Source organism: Carcharodon carcharias, chromosome 3, assembly GCF_017639515.1.
Source record: "Carcharodon carcharias isolate sCarCar2 chromosome 3, sCarCar2.pri, whole genome shotgun sequence".
Classification (NCBI taxonomy): Eukaryota; Metazoa; Chordata; class Chondrichthyes; order Lamniformes; family Lamnidae; genus Carcharodon; species Carcharodon carcharias.
Genome location: NC_054469.1, coordinates 130696358 through 130719014, shown reverse-complemented (window position 1 = coordinate 130719014; position 22657 = coordinate 130696358). Strand labels below are relative to the sequence as shown.

Genomic DNA, 22657 nt, shown 5'->3' with positions numbered 1-22657 from the left:
CCTAAAACCTCAACATTCATAAATGACAAAACTATCAGTGAGACCACTCAAATTCTTAAGCTTAGCAATGAATTCAATAACCCATTGATCTCCACTGTATTTTGTGAGTTAGAAGTTTTAGACAAGTAATACAATATTAAATTGGTTAAGTTGTTATCATACGGTGACAGTTTCAAAAACACCAAAGTGTGGGGAGGGCAAGCGGGAACCAAAAAAAAGTTGTAGGAAAACATGACCTTAAATAATATTGGAAACAGCTGAGCTTCTATGTAATGTTATCCACCTTCAGTTACATCGGAGACGTCAACATGATTGCTTGATCGTGTAATGTTGCCTATCACAGTTGTAGTGAAATAGCATTTAACAGTATATGCATTTTCCACAAGGATTGTCATATCCTTAACAATTGGGCTGCAGCACAAAATGAGCTACTGGACAAGGCTTATCCAAGCCTCTGAGCTGACAATAGATCATTCAAAGATAGTCACTTACCTCTGATACTATGCACAACAGGCCTAGGTTTTCATTTTTCTACTCAGGAATGCCAATGCAGATTTATATACCTGTCTCCACTGCTACCCGACGTTTCTGGATAGGGCTGCTTACACAGAATGGATCCCCAGCAAGAAAGTGGAAGCCCAACTTGGAAAATTGGGCGCTGTTGCTGCAGCACCTGAAGTGGCAGATTTTAGTTGAAAGGAGACACTCGGCCCCCCCGATAATTGAAAGGTAACTGTGATCAAAGGCAAGGCTGTGGGGCCTGAGCTGCTTTTCCTTCCATCATCAGCCCCCCCACTTCTGCCCCACTTGCTCTTTCCCTCATGGCAGTTCCGAGGGTGGCAGGGACACGAGTAGAAGATGCTGATGGTAGTCATCAATATCCTGTCCTGCCACTATCCTGCCTGACTTGAGACGGAACATCAGAGGAAGATTCAAGCTATGGCATCCTCATTCCTATCAATAATTCAATAATGTCATCACATGTAGCACAGCCCAAGGATGTTATTGGCCAAACTATTTTTATGGCACTACACTAAAGAATTCAATTGTGAACCAGCTGACAAGGTGGAGTGTTACACAGCCATTTGGGTAATCACATCTATTAAATCTATTTCATTTAGATACTCATAAATAATTAGATGCCTCCATTCAACTCAGGGAACACTAACAATTTCAAGTATTCTGGTGTTTATCATCCCATCTATGTGTTGGTGGATTTGATGAGTTTTAAGCTGCATTACCTTGAGGTGTTCCTGAAGCTGGACTTGGTGCTGTCTGGTGAGGGTTTCATGCTGTTTCTGGAACTCAGCAAAGAGAAGCTGTTTCTGAAGCTGTTGTTGCTGCTGCAACAGGAGGAGTTCTTGCTGCAACTGGTGTTCTCTTGCAGTCGGGTCCACAGCTGGCATTGTGATCCGCAGGTCAGTTCGTAAGTCTACTGGAGCGGTTGGTTGTAGCGCCACTGGAAGTGGCGAGCTGACTTCAACTATTCAATTAAAAAAAATATATAAACTGTCATTTCTGTCACTGCCTTTAGAAATGTATTATTTTTCTGTTTATCAATTTATATTTGTTTCCTTAACCATTTGCTTTCATGCCATCTGTCAAGGTGAAGATAATGACCTTTGCCATGACCAGCTTTAATGCCAATGTCAGATTAACAGGAGGGCACAGCAGATGGGGCAAATTAGACAATATAGGATAGATTTTGACTCTGTGCAATAAAAAAGAAAAAAAGAAAGACTTGTATTTCTATAGTGCTTTTCATGGCCACCAAACACCATCATAGTGCTTTACAACCAATTAAATACTTTTCAAATATATTGTAACATAGGGAAGAATTTTCTCCTCATTAGGGGGGTTTGGGCGAGAGCAGGCGTGGGTGGGCGCACAGCCGATTGCCGCCTGTGATCAGCTGGGCACTGCCATTTTACGTGGGCGGGCTAATTAAGGGCCACCCAGCGTGACGCGCACCCGGAAGCGCTGAGTGCTCCCTGTGTGGGCAGGGTGGGGGGGTTGCCTGAGTCGGGGAGTGTGGTCTTTCACGTAAACGTGCGGAAGAGCACAGAAATCTCCTTGAGGCACAGAGCTGCCTCAGGGAGATTAGTTTAAGTTCTGAAAATTTTAATAAAGCAGAAAAAAAATGTAAGACATGTCCCCCCATGTGAAAGTATCACATGAGCTGGGACAGGTCTATGATTGTTATTTAAAATTTTATAAAACTTTAAATACCTTCATGAAACCTCATCCCACCGATGGATGAGGTTCCATGATAAATGCGAAGGCTGCTTGGGCTCTTCGCCTGCCTGCCAACGTTAAGGTTAGACAGGCAGATCAGTTTATTGTTTTAATGACTATTTAAATAGCCTTAATAGGCCTTTGACAATTCGTGCGCACCCGCCAATCTGAAAATCTGAATGACACGCAGTGACGCCAGGACATGTGCCCGACGTCACCGCGTGTCATTTTACGTGTCAGCAAGTGGGCCCTGCCCCCACTCACAGACCTGAAAATTCTGCCCATAGGAAACACAACAGCGAATCTGTGCACAGCAAACTCCCACAAATGACCAAATAATTTCTTTCAATGTTGTTGATTGAGGCATAAATATTGATCAAGGAACCAGAGATAACTCCCCTCCTGTTCTTCAAAAGAGTGCTATGGGATCTTTTACAATACTTTACATCCAACCAAAGAGGCAGTTCGGGCCTTGGTTTAGCGTCTCATCTGAAAGACGGAGAGTATATAACAGTGATAGAAATAAAAAACGGGCTTGCATTTATATAGGTTGTGCCTTTTACAACCTCAGGTTGTCCCATAGCCTCTTGTAGCCAGTGAAATACTTTTGAAGTGTAGAGCCTGATATGCTATAGCGAAACACTGCAGCCTATTTACTCACAGCAAGATCCCACAAACAGCAATGTGATCATAACCAGATAATCTATTTTCATGATGCTGGCTAAGGAATAAATATTGGCCAAGACATCAGGAAGAATTTCTCTGGAAGTTGATGGAAGGAAAATTCATGAGAGATATAAAATGGGCTACCGGAACAACCGGTGTCTGCATGGTGCGCCATCTGTTGGTTCAGCTAAGAACTGAAAAGAAATTTGAGTGTGGGACTTCCCAGGTTAGTTGCTGAAGCAAGAAAATGGGATGCCCAACTTCTGGTAGGATGAAAGTTCATTTAAAACTGGATTTGCAAATATTGAAATAATATTGTTAAAAGTAAATTATTTTATTTTCTTAAGCATTCTGAGGCAGATTTCCGTCTTCATTGGCTGGTTGGTGGGGTAACCATTAGGGTGAATTGTGCACTTCCTATACAATATGGCCAATTTTACTCCATTGATATCAATAGCAGTCCATTGAAGCCAACACTGGAGGCTCAGCAATGGAAGAGCAATTCTCAGCACCTTAACTATCTGTTTTATTATCACCATCACGACTACTGCAGAAACACCAATTAAAAAGCAGCCTCCGTAATGGTTCACTGGGCACAAATAATTAATTAATTTAATTGTTCTAACGCTTACGACAAAACTGCATATTGGAAGTGGATCATGCATGAAAGGAAACTGGTGGGTTTTTAATATTCAAGAAAGACATTTATTGGGGAAATTTTGAGACTTGGCTACTTAAACTGCTGTTCCATGGTGAGTGGCTATCTGCCTCTCGGGTAAAGCTGGTGAAAGGGGTCTTGTGAATGCATGAGAGAGCAGGGAGAGGTGGTGGTTAAGGCAGAAAATGTCAAGGACAGGGGAGGCTTAAATTTTCCTTGTGGGGGCTGAAGACCTGAAATAGTTGTCTTACTTCTGGCTCCACAAAGTTAAGCGTAAGACTTATATCTAGAGGCTTTTGCTTCTTCCTGGCTGGCCTTGATTGGCATTTCCTGCTCAGGCTCATGTTAAAATTACAACCAAACCTAAGCAAGTCATTTGACCTTAATCTGCATGGCCCTACCGACTGTGGTCAGGCAGCTTAGCTGGTTGGCAGGATCCAGGTGACTATCCAGAATCTTAGCAACCCAGGGTATTTCAAACACATATCTACCCCAATTGGGTGTGTTGGGTTAAAATTGCTCCCCCCCACCCCCCAACCCCTGCTGCCCCCCTCCACCACAACCCCAACCCACAGACAGAAAAATATGCAGGGAATTCCCCTTCTACCTGGACACCTCTCTCAATCAGCATCAACAAAGAAGATTTATTGGTCATTCATTCCATTCGCTGCTTGTGGAACCTTTCTGTGAAAATGGAGTCGGGCAACAGGGTAATGAAAGAAAAACTTTTCTAACAGGGAATACAAAAATGGAAAAGATGCTGAACAAACATTTTGTCTTCATTGCAGAGATGAAGGAAGGACAACAGAAGCCCTGGAGGACAGCATGAAGGAAAAATAATAGAAATATCAAAAAGGAAACTGTATTAGAAGGGTTTATGTCATTTAAATTTGCTAAGTCACTGATCAACTGTGGGGTATTATTAATGAAATTGCAAAAGTAACTGAGGGCAGGACAGCATTTGCCTTCATAACAACAATCGCTGCTCTTCAAAAAGAAAACCATTGTATGTGAAGTCCTTTGAGGCATTTTTAAGGGATTTGATAAAGCACTGCCTTAAAGGGAGGTGGTGGCTTAGTAGTACTGTCATTGGACTGGTAATCCAGAGACCCTGGGTAATGCTCTGGGGACCTATCGGCAAATGGTGGAATTTTAATTCAATAAAAATCTGGAATTAAAAATCTCATGGTGACCATGGAACCATTGCCGATTGTCGTAAAAACCCATTTGGTTCACTAATGTCCGAGAGGGAAGGAAATCTGCTGTCCTTACCTGGTCTGGCCTACATGTGACTCCAGACCCACAGCAATGTGGTTGACTCTTAAATCCCTTTGAACAGGGAAATTAGGGATGGGCACTAAATGCTGGCCGAGTCAATGACGCCCAACAACGAGTAAATTAAAAAGAAAAGTGCAATCTTTTCATCCTGATAAACAGAAATCCCAGAAGCTATATTGCCAGTCAGGTTCAAAGCAATCCCGCTGGCCAAGAATATAAGTGCCAAAATACCTGGGTAAATTTCCCACATTGACTGTGGATACATGGTCACCTGTGTTGCATTTCGCCATATGGGTTGGAAGGTACCAAGGCGAATCTTCAGGCTGCATCGGGTTAGTTAAATTTAGTCAAGAGACCGGTATGGCCAATACAATTGAGTTGTTATGGAAGAGGGCAAAGGTAGCCCGACATATGGGGCAGAACCTCTTTGAGGAAGCGACAAATTCTTTGAGGAAGTGACAAGAAGGGTTGATGAAGGTAGTGCAGTGGATGTTATGTACATGGATTTTAGCAAGGCACTTGACAAGGTCCCACATGGCAAATTGGTCAGGAAAGTAAAAGCCCAAGGGATTCAGGGTAACATGGCAAACTGGATAAAAGGTTGGCTTTGTAACAGGAAACAAAGGGTAATGGTTGATGGATGCTCTTGCGAATGGAAAGTTGTCTCAAGTGGTGTTCCACAGGGATTGGTGTTGGGACCCTTGCTGTTTGTTATATATTAACAATTTGAACGTGAATGTGGCGGGCACAATTGGGAAATTTGCAGATGACACAAAGATTGGCTGAGTAGTGGATAGTGTAGAGGATAGCCATAATCTCCAAAATAATATAGATGGGTTGGTGGAGCGGGCAGTAAAGTGGCAGATGGATTTTAACATAGAGAAATGTGTGGTCATACAATTAGGGAGGTCAAACAGTTACAGGGATTACAAAATAAATGGGAATATACTAAGAGGGGTAGATGAAGTGAGAGATCTTGGCGTACAAGTACACAGGTCCCTGAAGGCAGCAGTTCAAGTAGACAAGGTTGCAAAAAAGGCATATAGAATGCTCTCCTTCATTGGCAGAGGTATAGAATATAAAAGTAAGGATATAATGTTGGAATTGTATAAAACACTGGTGAGGCCACAACTGGAGTATTGTGTGCAGTTCTGGTCACCACATTTCAGGAAGGATGTAATAGCTCTGGAGAGAGGGCAGAGGAGGTTTACAAGAATGTTGCCAGGATTAGAAAAATGTAGCTACGAGGAGAGATTGGATAGGCTGAGGTTATTTTCCTTAGAACAAAGAAGGCTGAGAGGTGACTTGATTGAGGTGTACAAAATTATGAGGGGAATAGATAGAGTGGACAGAATAAAATTGTTTCCCTTGATGGAGAATTCTAGAACCAGGGGACATAGTTTCAAGATAAGTGGCAGAAGTTGTAGGGGGGACTGAGGAAGAATTTTTTTTACACAGAGGGCAGTGGGTATCTGGAATTTGCTGCCCAAGTTGGTGGTAGAGGCAGAAACGTTAAACTCTTTTAAAAAGTACCTGGATCTGCACCTAAAGTGCTGTTAGCTGCAGGGCTATGGGCCGGGTGCAGGAAGGTAAAATTAGAAAGGGCACCTGGGTGTCCTCGAGCTGGCATGGACAAGATGGGCCGAATGGCCACCTTCTGTGCTGTAACTTTTCTATGGTTCTAACTTAGCCTTTGTCGGGCAGGCTCGGCGGGACAGTCGGGAAGCCAACCGCCACCCGCGATTGAGGTCAGAAGGCGATTTCACACTGGCTGGCCAATTAAGGCCCACACAGTTTGGAAAGCGAGCAAACAAAAAATATGAAAAATGTGATAAAACATGTCCCCTTATGTGACTCTGTCTCATGAGTAGGGACATGTTACAAATGAAATTTAAAATTTTTATTTTATTTTTATTTGATGTTGGAAACCTCATCCTGTCCGTGGATGAGATTTCCAAAAAAATGCAAAGACAGCGTGGCCTTTTTGTCTGCCAACCAACCATAAGGTTGGACGGGCAGCGAAAAATGTATCTTAATTGAGACTTCAATAGCCTAAATGGGCCTTTTAATTGTTGGCAGGTGTGCTGCCAATTCCCGTGCATGCTCGCTGACCAGAATATAGCTCGACTGCGCGATGACGCCAGGACGCTTGCCCAACACCATTTTATGCTCAAGTGGGTTGGGCGCACAGCGCACCTGCTCGCCGAGGTAAAAATTTTGCCCCATGAAAATTGGACATTTGATTAAGACATAGGAAAGGTAACAGCACTCACACAACTAAACCTCAGGAAGAATCAGCATTTTCCTGTGGGTTAGGGGAAAACTTGAATAAAAATGGGAAGCTAGTGGAGCAGAAACCATTAAAACATTTAAAAACAGTAAAAACAATTAAAATTTTTCATTACAGTAAAATATTAATTTAAAAATTAGAATTGTGCAAGGACTAAGAAAAATATCATTTCTGGCCTTGAAATCCTGACAAATGATTTATCCTTTTAACAAGATTTTGTGATGAACTGGTTACTCAATACCAGGAACTGACTGTACCACAGTTAGCACACACCCTGCTTTGAAAGGAAATGATTTTCAAGAAAAAAAAGTTTGACCAACACTCCTTTTGTGTTTGGGGAAAGGAAGCAGCCATTTGTCAATTTGTTATGCTGCTGTTGTGCCCAAGTAATCCAATAATACCTTGAAATGAGATTTACATCACAGTGTGTGTTTGTAAACAATATGAAAAGATTTGCCGACAATTTTTGAGGATAGCATCCCCTTACATGCTAGCACTTGTAGCAGATTTGTGCTTTGCCATTCAACATTGGATTTCATTGTTTAGATACAATACTGATGGCTTCTGGAAGCACACAGCAAGCACATCCTGAATGCTGGTTATCCCACAGGTCCGCAGACCACACAGATCAGCTAAATTGAGTGGAGACTCAACCCTTTGAGCACTGGATTTCCTTTGCAGCTCTCTAAGTATGCACCTGTTTTCTGCTACACCACATCTGCAATAATATTTTTTTGTTGTAACTCGTCAATGTTGAGTTATGCCTCGTTTCGCCTGGCCTGTGACAGGGATCCTGCTCTCCTTTGGGATCATTTTGAGGTCAGTTTGACAATACACGGGCTGCCATAAAATTTACTGGAACCTGGGTTTGACTATTGATACATCCAGACAAGGCATCTAATTTGAACATCCCGCTGACAAAAGAAATGTTATCACACAGATGGCATATCACCAATACTGTGCCACCATTCCAGTCAGAGTATTGGTGCCATGTTGTCTGACACAATGAACAACCTTGTTGGACAAAATTATTTTAATTCTCCACAATGTGTTTCAGTTTTATATTAATGTAGATAGGAAAAGCAGCATCTACTAAGCCAGCCTCAGCCTAGGGCAAGTCTGTGTGCAGAAGCTGTCTCTATGTTTAGCAGTCTCTTGAGTAATCTAGGACACAAAAAAAATAACTCGCAAATCTTTTAGAACTCTTCCCTAAAGCAATGCTGCTAAAAATAAGTCCTCAAGGGTTTTCAATCAGACAAGAATTTTTAATTTGCCTCTTCAGAAGAAGTGAATATATAGGAAAAATTCACTCCTCTTACTAATGTAGAGAAAATGCTCATTCAAGATTATTTTTATACAAGCTCCTGAAAAAAAAGTAATTTAAACCAACTGTCAGACATAATTATGAAATCTTCTTGTACTCACAGAACATATTCAATGGAGAGTAAACCTGCTGAGGAAAGCCTAACTTCTACATCTCGATTGCAGTTATCAGTAAGCCAAAACAAAACACACACACAAAAAAAACAGTTTTCCACAAAGCTTTAGGCATCAAACCAAAAATCCAATTTAGTGGACTGTAATCTTTATTCCAACCTTCGGGACTAAATATAACCCAGTTTACAGGGAAAAAAATCAATAGTGCATGGTAAGCGCAGGGCAAGTACATAAATATTTCATTGCACGGGGAGATGGCAATCAGCAAAGTGATAGCTCTGAGTGGGCAGGCTTTGGCCCAAAGGATGAGTCACAATTACTCAGTGCAACATTGAAAAATCACTTGTCCTTTGCATGTCACAAATGCCACCCACTCACAGCATTCCTAGGCCTCGTATCATTAAAAAAATGCTTGAGTATGACTAGAACACTTTATCACAGGAAGGATTTACTACCTTACTTCTCTACAGCTATAAACTGGGTATTTGTATTCTTTTCAGACACCAGGGATAGAATATTGAGCTCAGTGTGTGGGCATACGCCTGACCTAGCTGAGCGCAAAATGATACGTGATATTTTGTTTTGTTTGGCGGGCGCGTGCCGAAGTCGACAGCGCGCCCACCAACAATTAAAAGGCCTATTAAGGCCATTAAAAGGGTAATTAAATTCAAAATTTACACTGCCAACATTCTGGTTGGTGGGCAGGCAAAAATGGCCTTTGCACTTTTTGGAAACCTCATCCATGGGCGGGATGAGGCTTCCAACAGCAAATAAAAATAAAATCAAAATTTTACACTTGAATTAAAAACATATCCTGCTCATGTGACAGAGTCACATGAGGGGACATGTTTTATGACATTTTTATTTACTTCATTAGTTTTTTTAAACAGCGCTTCATCTCCCTGAGGCAGGTCCAAGCACACCCACCAAGGGCAAAATCCTGCCCCAGATTTACACATTGTTTGATATTTCTTTTTCTCTTTTGAAGATCTTTGATAAAATTAAAATGTAATCTGAATTTAAATTTTAAACAAACTTACTAAACATTGTTTCTATTGTTCTTAAATCAATTTACCTTATCAGTGTGGCTTGTTTATCAGAAACAACTTTTGTTCACTTCATCACCAATCCCCTGGCTATCTCAAACTTTGTGCCACCTGCAGCTAAGAGGGCAAAGACCATGGGCTGAATTTTCTGTTTGGTGAGGGTGGGGGAGAGGGCGGAGTGGGAACAGGCGCAGACGGGAATGGACCCAACTGCGACCAGGTCCACACTGCCATTTTACGTGGGCGGGCCAATTAAGGCCCGCCCATTGAAATATACGACCCCCGAGGATAACGGGAGTGGGCAGGCGGCGGCGGGAGTGCAAGGTCCGCCGGGTCCAATGGTGACCCGGTGGCCTGTTTATATGAAGCGCTGGCAGTCTTTGCAAGGCTGTTCACAATGGCAAGTGGAAGGGCTCACCAGAGGGCTTCTGGCAAGCAGGACAGTCCGAAGGATAGGCCAGCAGAGTGGGAGAGGCTGGGATTTGGGCTGCGGGACAGGCCAGGCCGGTTTCTCGGATGCCTCCCTTGCTGCCCTCCTTGAGGAGGTGGCAGCCCGGTGGGAGGTGCTGGTTCCCCAGGATGAGAAGAGGAGGCCCCCCCAACATGACAAAATGTGCCTGGGAGGAGGTGGCAGAGGTGGTGAGCTCCCGCAACATGGTGCAGCGCACCTGGATCCAGTGACGCAAGCATTTCTACGACTTGTTGCACTCTGGCAACATGGTGAGTACCATGTTCGCATTGGTCATTAACCCAGCAGGTTGTCTCCACGTTAACTAATCCACTGTCCTTGTTCTTCCTTTCAGCATCATCGGATCAGGGTCAGGAGGAGCAGCATAAACCCCTTCTCACACCTGAGGGCCCTGAAGTCTCACCAGCGTCACACCATTTCTGCCAGGCAGGCGCCAGTGCAGATACTAGTACCTTGGTGGGAATTAGAACATCGGTTAGTGTCCCGGGGCACAGTGGTGAGGGCACTTCACAGTTGCTGGAGGAGCTGGCAGAGACAGAGTGCCCATGGCGACAGCAGTTGGAGGACTGCAGGGGACCAGGCACGTGCTCAGTTGGTGCCTGATGATGTGCTTCTGGAGCCATCTGCAATGCAACAAGGGCAGGAAATGCGGCCGGGTGTGTGGGAACATCTGTGAGAGATACATGAGCCTATGCTTGGCTTGGTCTCCTTGGTGGAGGAGTCTACACGGACACTTGCCGAAGCAATGAGCTACATGTCAAAGCGCCATGCGTCCTCCATGGAGAGAGTGGCAACTCTCCTGGACAGCCTACTCCAGGAGACCCGTCAGTGCTTCCTGGGGATACGCTCTGACCAGCAAGCCCTCACATTGGCATTGACCTCAGCTGGTCAGTGCCAGTGTGGGAGATGGTCTGGGCATCAGCTTTCCCAGCTCGGTGCCCATCCATCCACGGTGAGCAGGGAGGTCCAAAGCAACCCCACATTGGTGCAGCAGTTGCCTGGCAGCTCTGTGGGCTCCTCTCAGAGCGCTCCTGATGAGAGTGGCAACTCCTCCACCTCTCTCCCAGTGACCGTAGCATCTGGTGAGGCTGCGATGACTGGGGAGATGCCAGCTGTGGAACTGGCAGCTCCCTCCCAGGCAGGGCCAGCACAGGCTCCACGGGCCAGTGAACAACCGTCAAGGTCATCAAGGCCAACAGGACAGCAGAGTCAGCAGGCTGTCTCAGATGCTACTCCCAGCGATGGGGCAGCACCAAGACGAAGCACCCAAAAACAAAAACATAAAGCACCTTAGGCACACCACAGGTTTTGCACTAGTGCTTTTGTGTTGGCCTGAGATTAGGTCCTTATGATTTACTTTGTTTTGTCACACTATTCTCTTTTTTTTGGAATAAGTTGGTTTGCTTGGAATAATAAATTCAGTCATGTCACTATGGCTGAGGGTGCCTCTTTTCTTCTGCATATGTGTGGTTTCCAAAACTGTAATGAGTGCTCTGTTGAACGTTCAGCTTTATTAACAAGGCCCTTGTTAAAAGGACTGTTCATAACCTGGCAGATTTTGCACTTCGGTATCGAGTTTCGAGCCTACAGCCCAGGCTTGTCCTGGAGGTCCACCTGTGGCATTCTAGCTGAAGGTTCATTGGATTAAAGCCTCCTGGGTGTCCCTGCCTCCCTTGAGAATGCCTGGATCAGCGTCTACCCCCTCAGCATTTCCCTGTGCACGCTCATCCTCAAACTCACTACTGGACTCATCGTGTGCAGCCGCAGCCTCTGCCTCGATGTCTTTATCGTTCACTGTGTCCCCCCCTTTCCAGCACAAAATTTTGGAGAGCGTAGCATGCAACCACTATCACCGAGACACAATCTGGTAGGTACTGTAGTGTGCCCCCTGAGCAGTCCAGGCATCGGAAGTGCACCTTGAGAAGACTGATGGTTCTCTCCGCCACAACCCTTGTGGAGGCGCAGCTCCTATTGTAGCGCTGCTCAGCTTCTGTTCTTGGATGGCAGAGAGGCATCATGAGCTACCTTCTGTGGGGATAGTCCTTGTCACCCAGCAGCCATCCATCAAGCCGAGCTGGAGCATTGAAGAGCCCCGGCACTTGGGAGTATCTGAGGATGTAGGCATTGTGGGAGCTGCCTGGGTACCTTGCACAGACTTGTAGAATCAGCATCCTGTGATCACACACTATCTGCACGTTCATGGTGTGGAAGCCCTTCCTGTTGACGAAGACACCGGGCTCACCTGCTGGCGCCTTGATGGCCACATGTGTACCGTCTATAGCACCCTGGACATGGGGGAAGCCAGCAATCACTGCAAAGTCTCTGGCTCGCTGTGTGTGGCTTGCCTGGTCCCAACGGTAGTGGATGAAAGTCAATGCATGCCTGAACAGAGTGTCTGTAACCTGCTTGACACACGTGTGGACAGCTGATTGGAAGACACTGCAAAGATCACCCACCAACCCCTGGAAGGAGCCAGTGGCATAGAGGTTGAGGGCAGCTGTGACCTTCAGAGCCACTGGCATAGGATGTCCACCCACACATTTAGCAGAGAACTCAGGACCAATCATCCGACAGATATAGTTGACTGTCTCCCTTGAGAGACGGAGCCTCCTTCGACACTGCACCTCAGACATATTGAGGTAGCTGCTTCGCCGCCTGTATACCCTGGCAGCAGGATAGTGGCTTCTTCTGTGGCCCCTTCCATCTTAGACTACCTCTTGACCCTGCGCCCCTTGTGCCTGTGCCTGTACTCCCCTGGAGGCTGAATGTGCACTCCTGGCCTCCTCCCCCTTCTAGCCCTCCCTTCATCCTCAGAGGAGCTGCCTCCAGTGGACAGTTCAGCTCCCATTCCCAGGCTAAGGGAAGGTTTCCTGAAACCTGCAGATCCAGAAAAGATTACTCACTACAGAATGCTGACCTGAAGGTTAAGAGTCCAGAAAAAACAGCTGGTATGTGTTTTGAAGTACTGCAGATCACACAGGCATGTTTCAAAAACTTTCAAAAATGAATACTTGAGTGTCTGTTTTTATATTACTTGCTAGTTTACCCTCAAAGTTTACTTTCTCCCTCTTTATTTTTTGGTAATCTTTTGTTGGTTTTTAAAACTTTCCCAATCCTCTGGTTTACCACTAATCTTTGCCGCATTGTATGTTTTTTCTTTCAATTTGATACTATCCTTAATTTCCTTGGTTAACCATGGTTGGTTTATCCCCTTCTTAGAATCTTTCAACAGGTGACTTGTTCACTAGTTTCTGCCATGGCAACTCAGAATATGGAAGTGCTGGTCTTCCAAATTTAACAGATAGGTCTGGTTTCTGCTCAGCACTTCCCTATAACCATGAATTACAATCTTCAGGCAAACAAAAGAATGAAAGATCTTGCATTTGTACAGCATTTTCACAACCTCAAGATGTCCCAAAGCACTTTACAGCCTATGAAGTACTTTTGAAGTGTAGTCACTGTTGTAGGAAATGGAGTAGCCAACTTACATGCAGCAAGCTCTACATAGGGCAATGTGATAATGACCATGCAATCTATTCTTTAGGTGTTAGATGAGGGATAAATATTAGCCAGAACATCAGAGAGAACTCCCCTGCTCTTCTTCAAAATAGTGCCATTGGCTCTTTTACCTCAGAAGGCAGACACAGTCTTCATTTAACATCTAATCCAAAAGACAGCACGTCTGAAGGTGCAGCACTGCCTCTGTACTGCATTAGGTTTTGTGCCCAAGTCTCAGTAGTGAGATATAAACATAGAACATTCTGACTTAGAAGTGAGAATGCTACCCGTTGAGGTCTGACTAGCATGTATTAGTTCTCCACTGTGCTGAAACACCAACCTGACAGACTGACATTTTTAAACTTCCTTTCCTTTCATTTTTTAAAGTTCATGCACGGGATGTGGGCTGTGCTGGCTGGGCCAGCATTTATTGCACATCCCTAGTTTCTCTTGAGAAGGTGGCGGTGAGCTGCCTTCTTGAACTGCTGCAGTCCACGTGCACTTTTTTAAAGTTGCCCTGTTATAAAATATGAGACCAATCCACATTAGGAGATATTACATTACAACAGTAACTACACTTCATAAGTATTTCATTGGCTGTAGAGATTTGGAATGTCCTGTGAAACACCCTAGATAAATGCAAAGATAAAAGCAAAAAACTGCGAATGCTGGAAATCCAAAACAAAAACAGAGACAGAAATATCTGGAACCACTCAACAGGTCTGGCAGCATTGGGGGGAGAAGAGCACAGTTGACATTTCAAGTCCTCATGACCCTTCAACAGAACTAAGTAAAAATAGGAAAGGGGTGAAATACCAGCTTATATTTCACCCCTTTCCTATTTTTACTTAGTTCTGTTGAAGGGTCATGAGGACTCGAAACATCAACTGTGCTCTTCTCTGCCGATGCTTCCAGACCTGCTGAGTTTTTCCAGGTATTTCTGTTTTTGTTCCAGATAAATGCAACTCTTTCTTGCTTTCTTTTATCAATTCAGGAAAATATTATGGCCAGAATTTTTCCGTTGGTGATCTGGGGGCGGGGCCCACTCGCCGACGCGAAAATGATGCAGGATAATGTTGGGAGGAACCCCCGACGTCATCCCGCCCCATTTAAATATTCAGGAAGGCGGGTGGACAGCAAAATCAGCTGTCTGCCTACCAAGGCCAATTGAGGCCATTAACAGGATAATTAACCCAATTAAAGGCCCTGCCCATCCAACCTTAAGGTTGGTGGGCAGGCCAGGAGCCCCAGTGGGCTTCTGAAAAACATGAAACCTTATCCACTGGCGGGATGAGGTTTCATGCCTGTTTTAAAAAACATGAATAAACTTTATGTAATATTTATTAACATGTCCCATCTCGTGTGACATTGTCACATGAGGGAGACATATTAATAATTTTTTGATTTTGCTATTTTTTACGTTTATTAAACTTTCAGCGCTCTCCCTGAGACAGCACTTAGTCTCAGGGAGTAGTGCACTCTTTCAGACGCATGCACGAAAGAGCTCACTTTGACAGTTGGGGAATCCCTGGAAATAAATAAACTGGAAGACCAGTCACAGTGCTTACCCACAGCCTCTACCAGAGCAGAGATACACACCTCGGTGGGACCTAGATCTAGAGCAGGCTCAGGTTCACAATGATGGGTTCAGATGGCCACCGCAGGGACACATGTCTGCAGCTGCAGGAGGCAAATTCATCCGAGCTCTCCGGCACCCGGGGGACTGCTGGGAATGAGGCATCTGTGAGGTCTGAGTCAGATGATAAGCCTCTGAATTTGGCCTTCCAATTCATCCTGGAGAGTCAGCAGAAGGCATGGGAACATCACGCAGAGCTGTTGGAAGTCCTCAACAGAGTGGCACACGAGTCGGAGGAGTGTGTCCGCCTGTTCTCTGATGAAATGGTGCCCACATGTGCCCATTTGGAGTTCTCCATGGGGTGGATGATGGACGCCATGGAGACCCTGGTCCAGTTAAACATGGAGATGTGTGCAGACCTGCACTCCATTGCACAAACCATGGATGAGTTCCTGAAGTGGCAACACAAGAGGGAAATGGAGCACCTTGAGGTCCCTCCACATGCTCCTTCCCCTCAAGGAGTTAGTCCGGGGCACTCGGGCACCTGAAGGGAGGGGAAATGGCAGCTAGACACCCCTGGGTCATCTACTGAGAAATCTCAGAGGCTGTCCTCTGCCTCTGAGCCCCCCTTGCCTGTGACTCCCTCAACCTTGTCCTCTGTCATTGCAGAGGGAGCAGCTGGCCAACGAGTGATTCTGGAAGGAGAAGTGTGTATGGGGCAGGACCTTTTTGTGCCTCATGCAAGCACTCTCCCATGCACGCGGATCCTTCATGTATCACACTCACCTCAATGTCCTTGAGCATTTTCAATGTTGTCTGCTGGGGCTCGCTTTCAATTGTCCATCTGAGCTGACCTGCATCTCTGCCCACCACTCTCACACTCCCATGCAGCACCTGATCTCGCCCACCAGGACTGTTGCTTCACTTTCGATTTGAATAGCATGGTCTGGTTTTGTTTTCTCATCAGCTCCTCTGTTTTTTCCGCTCCCCCTCTCACCCATTTCCTTTCCCCAATCACAGTTAACACCCACCCCCCCACCCCCTGGCATCACCTTCCACCTCTCTTCTGTGACCTATCAGGAACAACCCTTTTCTTTTGGATGTGTCCAGGCGAATGTGCACATTCCCTTCCTTCTTGAAAATCCAACCTCCATCCACATTCACCTCTCTGACCACCTTCTTCCCACCCCCCAGGGTCCATATCAGCCCCTGAGTTCCCACCAACCACCCTCGCCATCCCTTGTACCACTACCATTGAACCCTCACCCTACTACCTCACTCTCATTCTTACCTTTCCCTCATACCATGCCCACCCTGTTCACTCCCCACAAGGCAGTCATGGACCCAGCAGGCACCTCCCTTCCACGTTCGCCTGAACACCTCCCCTTCATGAGTCCTTCTCCCCGCTGGAACCCCTTTCCCCCCAGAAGCCCTTCCCCCGCTTAGTCCCTCCCCATTCCTGACTCCCTCAGACACCCTTACTTCTTCCACCACCCTTAGTGCTCCCCCCCACCCTTGATTCCTTCCTCCAACCTTACCTCTTCCTACAAAGTCACTTCTTCCTCCAGCTTTGCTCCTTCTTCCTTCTTGACTCCTTCCTCCAGCCTTACTTCTTCCTCTACCCTTACTCCTTCCCCTCTCTGCACGCCTTCCTCCCCCTAGACTCCCTCCCCTCTCTGCACTTCTCCCTCCCTCCAGTCTCTTTCCCCTCTCCGCATCTCTTCCCCCCTCCAAACTCCCCTTACGCCTTACACCCCCCCCCCATATACCTACCTCCCCAGTTGCCATCTTCTCCCCCATTACCCCTCCTCCCCATATACTCTCTCCCCCCACAACCTCACCCCTCTGACACCTTCATTCCCCCTCCCAACCTCACCCCTGACACCTTCATTCCCCCCTTCCTAACCTCACTACCCCCAACACCTTCATCCCCTTCCTCCCAGCCTCACCCACACAACAGCTCTTCCTCTCCCAGTCGATCCTGGACCTTCCTTTCTCACCTCCTCACTCATCACCCGCTGTGAGCATCAATGGTGACTTTCCAACTGCTGTGAGCTGCTTCACAGCAGAGCCATGTCCATGAGAATACACCCAGCATGGCATGGACATTCCTCCAGGGTCCCATTGCTGTCGGCCTCCAGCATCGTCTGCTCCTCGGATGTCCATGATGTGACCAAGGCCCTGGCGGTAAGACCCAGCTTTTGCGCATCACAGTTGTGAAAGACGTATTCTGCACCGGATTGTTTTTCTGCCAACATGGGCGAATCATCCAGTGGAGGGATATGGGTCTGGCAGGCTGGCCTTATTATGTTATGCTGATGTATTGCAATGAGGTTCCTGATGTCCGACGGCAGGGAACATGGCCCGCCATCAGCAGGCTGAGCGGACTATCGCAAACTGGTTTCACGACATCTTGAAACCGATTTTTGGCCTTCTTGCCATATTGTCTGCTCATGCCACTGAACACGCCCGACACCAGCAGGCAAAGAAAATCCCGGCCGCAGTGCCAGTGCACAGAGGCAGGCCTTCTGCCCAACCTGCCTCCACACCCAGCAGCCGCAGCAGTCATTCTGGAGTCGCCCACCCCGACTCCTATTTCAGCCCGCCCCTCCTGACCAAAAATCTGACCTGCGGGTGGCCATTTTTAAAGGTCGTGTTTGTAGAGCTGGAAAACCTCCTGACTCTGCATACCTGACCAGGGAACAAAAATCTGGGCCAAAGTATTTGTTCTGTTTCTCTGTCATTTCCTTATTCCTCGTTATAAATTCTGTCTCTGTCTGTAATGGGCTCACATTTGTCTTTGTTGATCTTTTCCTTTTTACAGACCTATAGGAGCTTTTACAGTCCGCTTTTATGTTCCTCTCGTATTCTATTTTCTCTTTATCAGTTTCTTGGTCCTCCTTTGCTGAATTCTAAAAAATCTTCCAACCCCCAAGCTTACTGTTTTTTTTGGTGAATTTATAAGCCTCGTCCTTTGATCTAATACGATCTTTAACTTCTCTTGTTAGCTACAGTTGGATCACTTTTCCTGTTGTGTTTTTGTGCCTCAAAGGAATATCTCCTGTTACTTTGTAATTCGCAAGTTAAAAGCATTTCTTATCACTTGATAGTTAGACAGTAGCAATTAATAATGCACAGGAATATCCATGCCTTTTACACTCGCTTACTTTTCTTGGATTGATTAAATAGTAGCTAACATCCTGAAAACACTGTCGATGATTACATTAAGGTACTTGTTTTCTAGAATTGACAATTATTGATAACACATTTAAAATAGCTGGGTTTCCATTAATTCCCTTAAATTTCTTTAAATGTAGCCAAAAGTCATAGATCGGAAAATAATTTCAACATTTATTTTTTTTCCTTTCGGATACTAGTCCCAGACAGATAATCAACATGGAGCCAAGGAAGGAAATCCAAGAATAACTATTGGCAATAGAAGGACAAGTTCCTGTGTTATAGTTTTCAAATCAGGAATGTTCTTAGAATTTTGAGAGCATATTTCTGAAAAGGCTATGTTCTTGCACTGAACAGGGTACATCACTTTAGGGCTTCAAAACTGTGTATGTAATCCTCTCAAGGACATAACTTGTTTGCCTGGCAATGATGTTCCTACTTTGGCCTCTGTACAGGTCAGCACCATTGAAACCATTGCATTCTATTTTTGGCACATACTTTACCACCTGCTTTGAAAAGGAGATTAACCCTGCAATCAACCTACCATAGCGCATCTTTGCAACAAAATTTCTTCTGGTTTGCATCCATGTCAAATCTGTCATCTACATTGTGACTATTGAACATCTGAGTTTGTTGTAATTGTCTTCTTATTGGCTCAGTGTTTAGTTCTCTGTGTTCTTCTTTCTAACTGGCTACTTCTGTTTTTGTTTTTTTCTTATTCATTTCATCTAAAACTTCTTCTCCCATTTCAATCGTAGCACACCAAAAACAAAATTCTACATAATGATCAAAACAGGGAAACTAAATTCTCTGAGAGATAACCAATTAACCAACAGAACAGTTCCTCACCCACTGAATTACATGCCACTAAAAATAACATTAATTATATAGACATAAAAATATAACAAATTTACCCAAAATTTCCAATACCTCATCTGCCTCCATCACAAAGAGCACAATGAATTTCACTGGGCCTTTAACTTCCTGCTGCTCGGGCACTTTATGGTCCTCACACAATGGGCAGTATATGGAGGTGACAGGAGCCTTGCCTGCCGGCAAGAGCCCAGCATTATATACTTTGGGGAAAACCCACCAAATTAAGTGCCAACTAATCACTTAACAGGGCAGTGGCAGGCCTTCCCCAGGATCAAGGACCCAGGGGGCAAAAGTCCTGCTCATCAGGAGCTGCCAGCCAATCAGAGACCGGCAGCTCTTAATTGAATGGCAGCGGTGGGGCGGGGGATGGAGGAGGGTGGCAGCAAGGGCTGCTGCCAGTATTGCACCCACCTGAGCTTAAGATGGGCACAGGCACAGGTGAAAGATAGCAGGAGGGGGATTATGTGGTGGGACTGCATGACGCAACCAGAGCGGGGGCGGGGAGGGGCGGGGAGGGGGGGGGTGTGAGGGGTGGCTCTTAGCAGCCCTCAGCCCCCTTCCCAATGCTGCATCCCTCAATCAAGCATTAAATGTATTTGAACGACCCGTCATCAAACTCGCCATGGGAGAGGGCATTAAATTCTCCCTAGTATGCCAAATCTCTACAGAGGCCTTGCAACATGCTCCAATACACAATCCTCAATGGCACTACAATTCCCAGAAGTCACGGAACAACTGGGATGCTTTCAAATATACAAATAGTCAGCTGGTACCTTCCATAAGTGTAAACTTAAGTACCCATGTGACTTCTGACAAGACCAGAATTCCCATAAGCCAATGCACAGTTGGGAATCCACTGCATGCACAAACTAGCCATCTAAATTCCCAAATTTATTTTATTACTTTTCAACCTCATGGTTAAGGAAAACAAATAGAAGCTGCTGAGGAGAGAAATTAGCCCCAAAGAAGTACAATGCACAACTAAAAATAAATGTATTTATATATCACCTGCCACATCTTCAGAATATCTAAAGTGCTTTGGAGTTATGAATTACATTTGAAATGCAGTCACTATTGTTTTGGGAGAAAACCTGGTAGCCTACATATGCACAAGGAGGCCCCACAAAGAGTAAAAGAGATGAATGACCATTTAATCTGTTTCAGTGATGGTGATTGAGGATTGGAAAAAATACCCTTGCTTTTCTAATTGGGATATAATTAAATCATAATACAGCTAGAGAGGAAAAATTTAAATATTAGCATCAGAGAAAGAGAGAGAGTGGAAAGAACTTACAGAGTAAAAAGAAATATTATGGGGAAGAGGAAATAAGCTGGAAGAAACAAGGACTCCAATTCCAATCAAGACATTTTGAATGCTGCTCATCAGCAACAGTAGGAGAGGTAAGAGCTCAATCCAAACAAGTCCATGAGCTTGCCACACTTGGGTCAACTATTCTTTGTAAGAATTTTCTACAGCTTGTTTGATTTTTTTTTCTCTATGTTCACGTTACTCCTATGTTCTCTTTCTGCTGTCCTCATATTGCCATTCGTTGATGATACACTGCAGGCAACTAATCTGCTCAGGCCTCCCAAACTATCTTCTGGAAATACTCTTTGGATAAAATGTTTAACCATGATATTTGCCATTTAGGTAAACATTGCAGCACTGAAATTGCACAATGGTTATATGGAATGAAAAGATTATTTGCCTTCTTCATTCAAACTCATCTTAAATTGTCTTAAAACCTATTAGCAGATATTTAAAGGCCTGCAGTTTCTTTATCTCTGACCTTCCTTCCCCCCAATCCCTCTGATCAATGCTCAGCTCCTGCTCAAGTGCATGGTTGAGAAAGGGAACTCGCACACCTAAGAATATTAGGCTTAAAACCATTTTTCACCAATATTCATTGGTCAAAAATTGTCACTGCCTCAACACCCTGATTTACTGCTATTTCATTTTTCAGTAGTTCTCAATAGTAACCTGTGCTCCATGTGGAAGATGGTACAGCTGTAATTTATCAAACACTTGAGAAGAATAGGGCAGAGCACAAAACAACTATTTCTTAGACAATCTTTGTTTGAATAACTAAAAAACGAAGATTGGAAGTGCATGAGCATTTTGGTGAGGGCAAGAGCACAGATAAAAGTGTAATTGAATGTAATGTCCCTTCTTTATTTCCAGAGTTTTACCAGAAAATCTGTTGTTTATCATTTTAACTTTAAGTTTATATCAACATTCTGGAAGATAACATAAATTTTCTATCAGTTTTAACAGCAATTAAAAGATAAGGTGAACATACTGCTACATTAGCACATATTATCAAGGTTGGACTTAGACCTTATACAAGCCAATTTTCTTTTGGTGGGGGCAGGAAGGCAAAAATACAACTAATTGAAACATGACTTCCAAATTGAACATGAACAGGCTACTGCCAATCATCACAGGCGTTGTATCATTTTTTTCTGAAGATAATCATTAAATTAATTCATACACAGAAATATCTTTGGCAAAGGGTCCCATATACTTTGTTGCAGGAGGTCCACTAGACACTTTTTTTTATTCACTCAGTGGATGTGGGCGTCATTGGCTGGGCCAGCATTTTTTGCTCATCCCTAGTTGCCCTTGAGAAGGTGGTGGTAAGCTGCCTTCTTAAACCACCGCAGTCCATGAGCGGTTCAAGAAGGCAGCTCTATGAATCATGCAGCTCTATAACTTAGATGCCAATTTTTTACAAACCAAACAATTTGATTGACAAGAATACCTTACTGATTTTGTTTAAAGTTTGACATCTGTTTTGGGGAAAAGGACTTCAACGGTACATGAATCACTATAAAGCAAATGAAGCTATGTTGGCTCTTATACAATTTGGAGAAAGGTTATGCACAACAATGAATGATAAAAGTTTTCCTAGCTGACCAAACAACAACGAGGCAGCTGCAACGACACTTGAAATGGTGCTTAAGTAATGTTTTTTGTCAGATAAGTACATGCAGATTTTTACTTGGAAAGGTCCATTGTGTTAAATGTAATTTAAAAGACTAAAAGTACTTTTTACTTTTAAGTTTATTTATTCGATTCCCATATCTCTAATTCACATGTGCATCTGCACGCGTGCACTCACACACACAATTCCATTTGATTAGTCCCTTGCTCCTACTACAATGAACTCTTCACTGGGAGATCAGAAATTGAACTATTTATTCCATTGGGTTTCAACCCTGAAGGTGGTCCACAAATCAAATACTGCAATATGAGGTATGTGATAGCCAAAGGATTTAAGTATTTCACTGTATTGTGTGCTCTCAAATACAATTCTATGCTGAATGTATTAGCAACTTAACCATTCTTCTTGAATACATTGTACACATCTAAACATGAATCTGTGGTACATGGTTTTGGAGCTTCATTGTCATCTGCTGCATAGCAGACTTGTAGCTGGCAACTTGAAGC

General features: G+C 44.5%; 1 protein-coding gene across 1 annotated transcript in view; it reads right to left on the bottom strand.

Moving 5' to 3' along the window:
- The window catches only part of LOC121275947 (histone deacetylase 9-like), a 636654-nt gene that overhangs the window by 520813 nt on the left and 93184 nt on the right, over positions 1-22657 (bottom strand). Inside the window, exon 2 of the mRNA XM_041183848.1 lies at positions 1242-1483. Coding sequence (XP_041039782.1) covers positions 1242-1483 — 242 coding nt within the window. The remainder of the gene's footprint in view (positions 1-1241; positions 1484-22657) is intronic.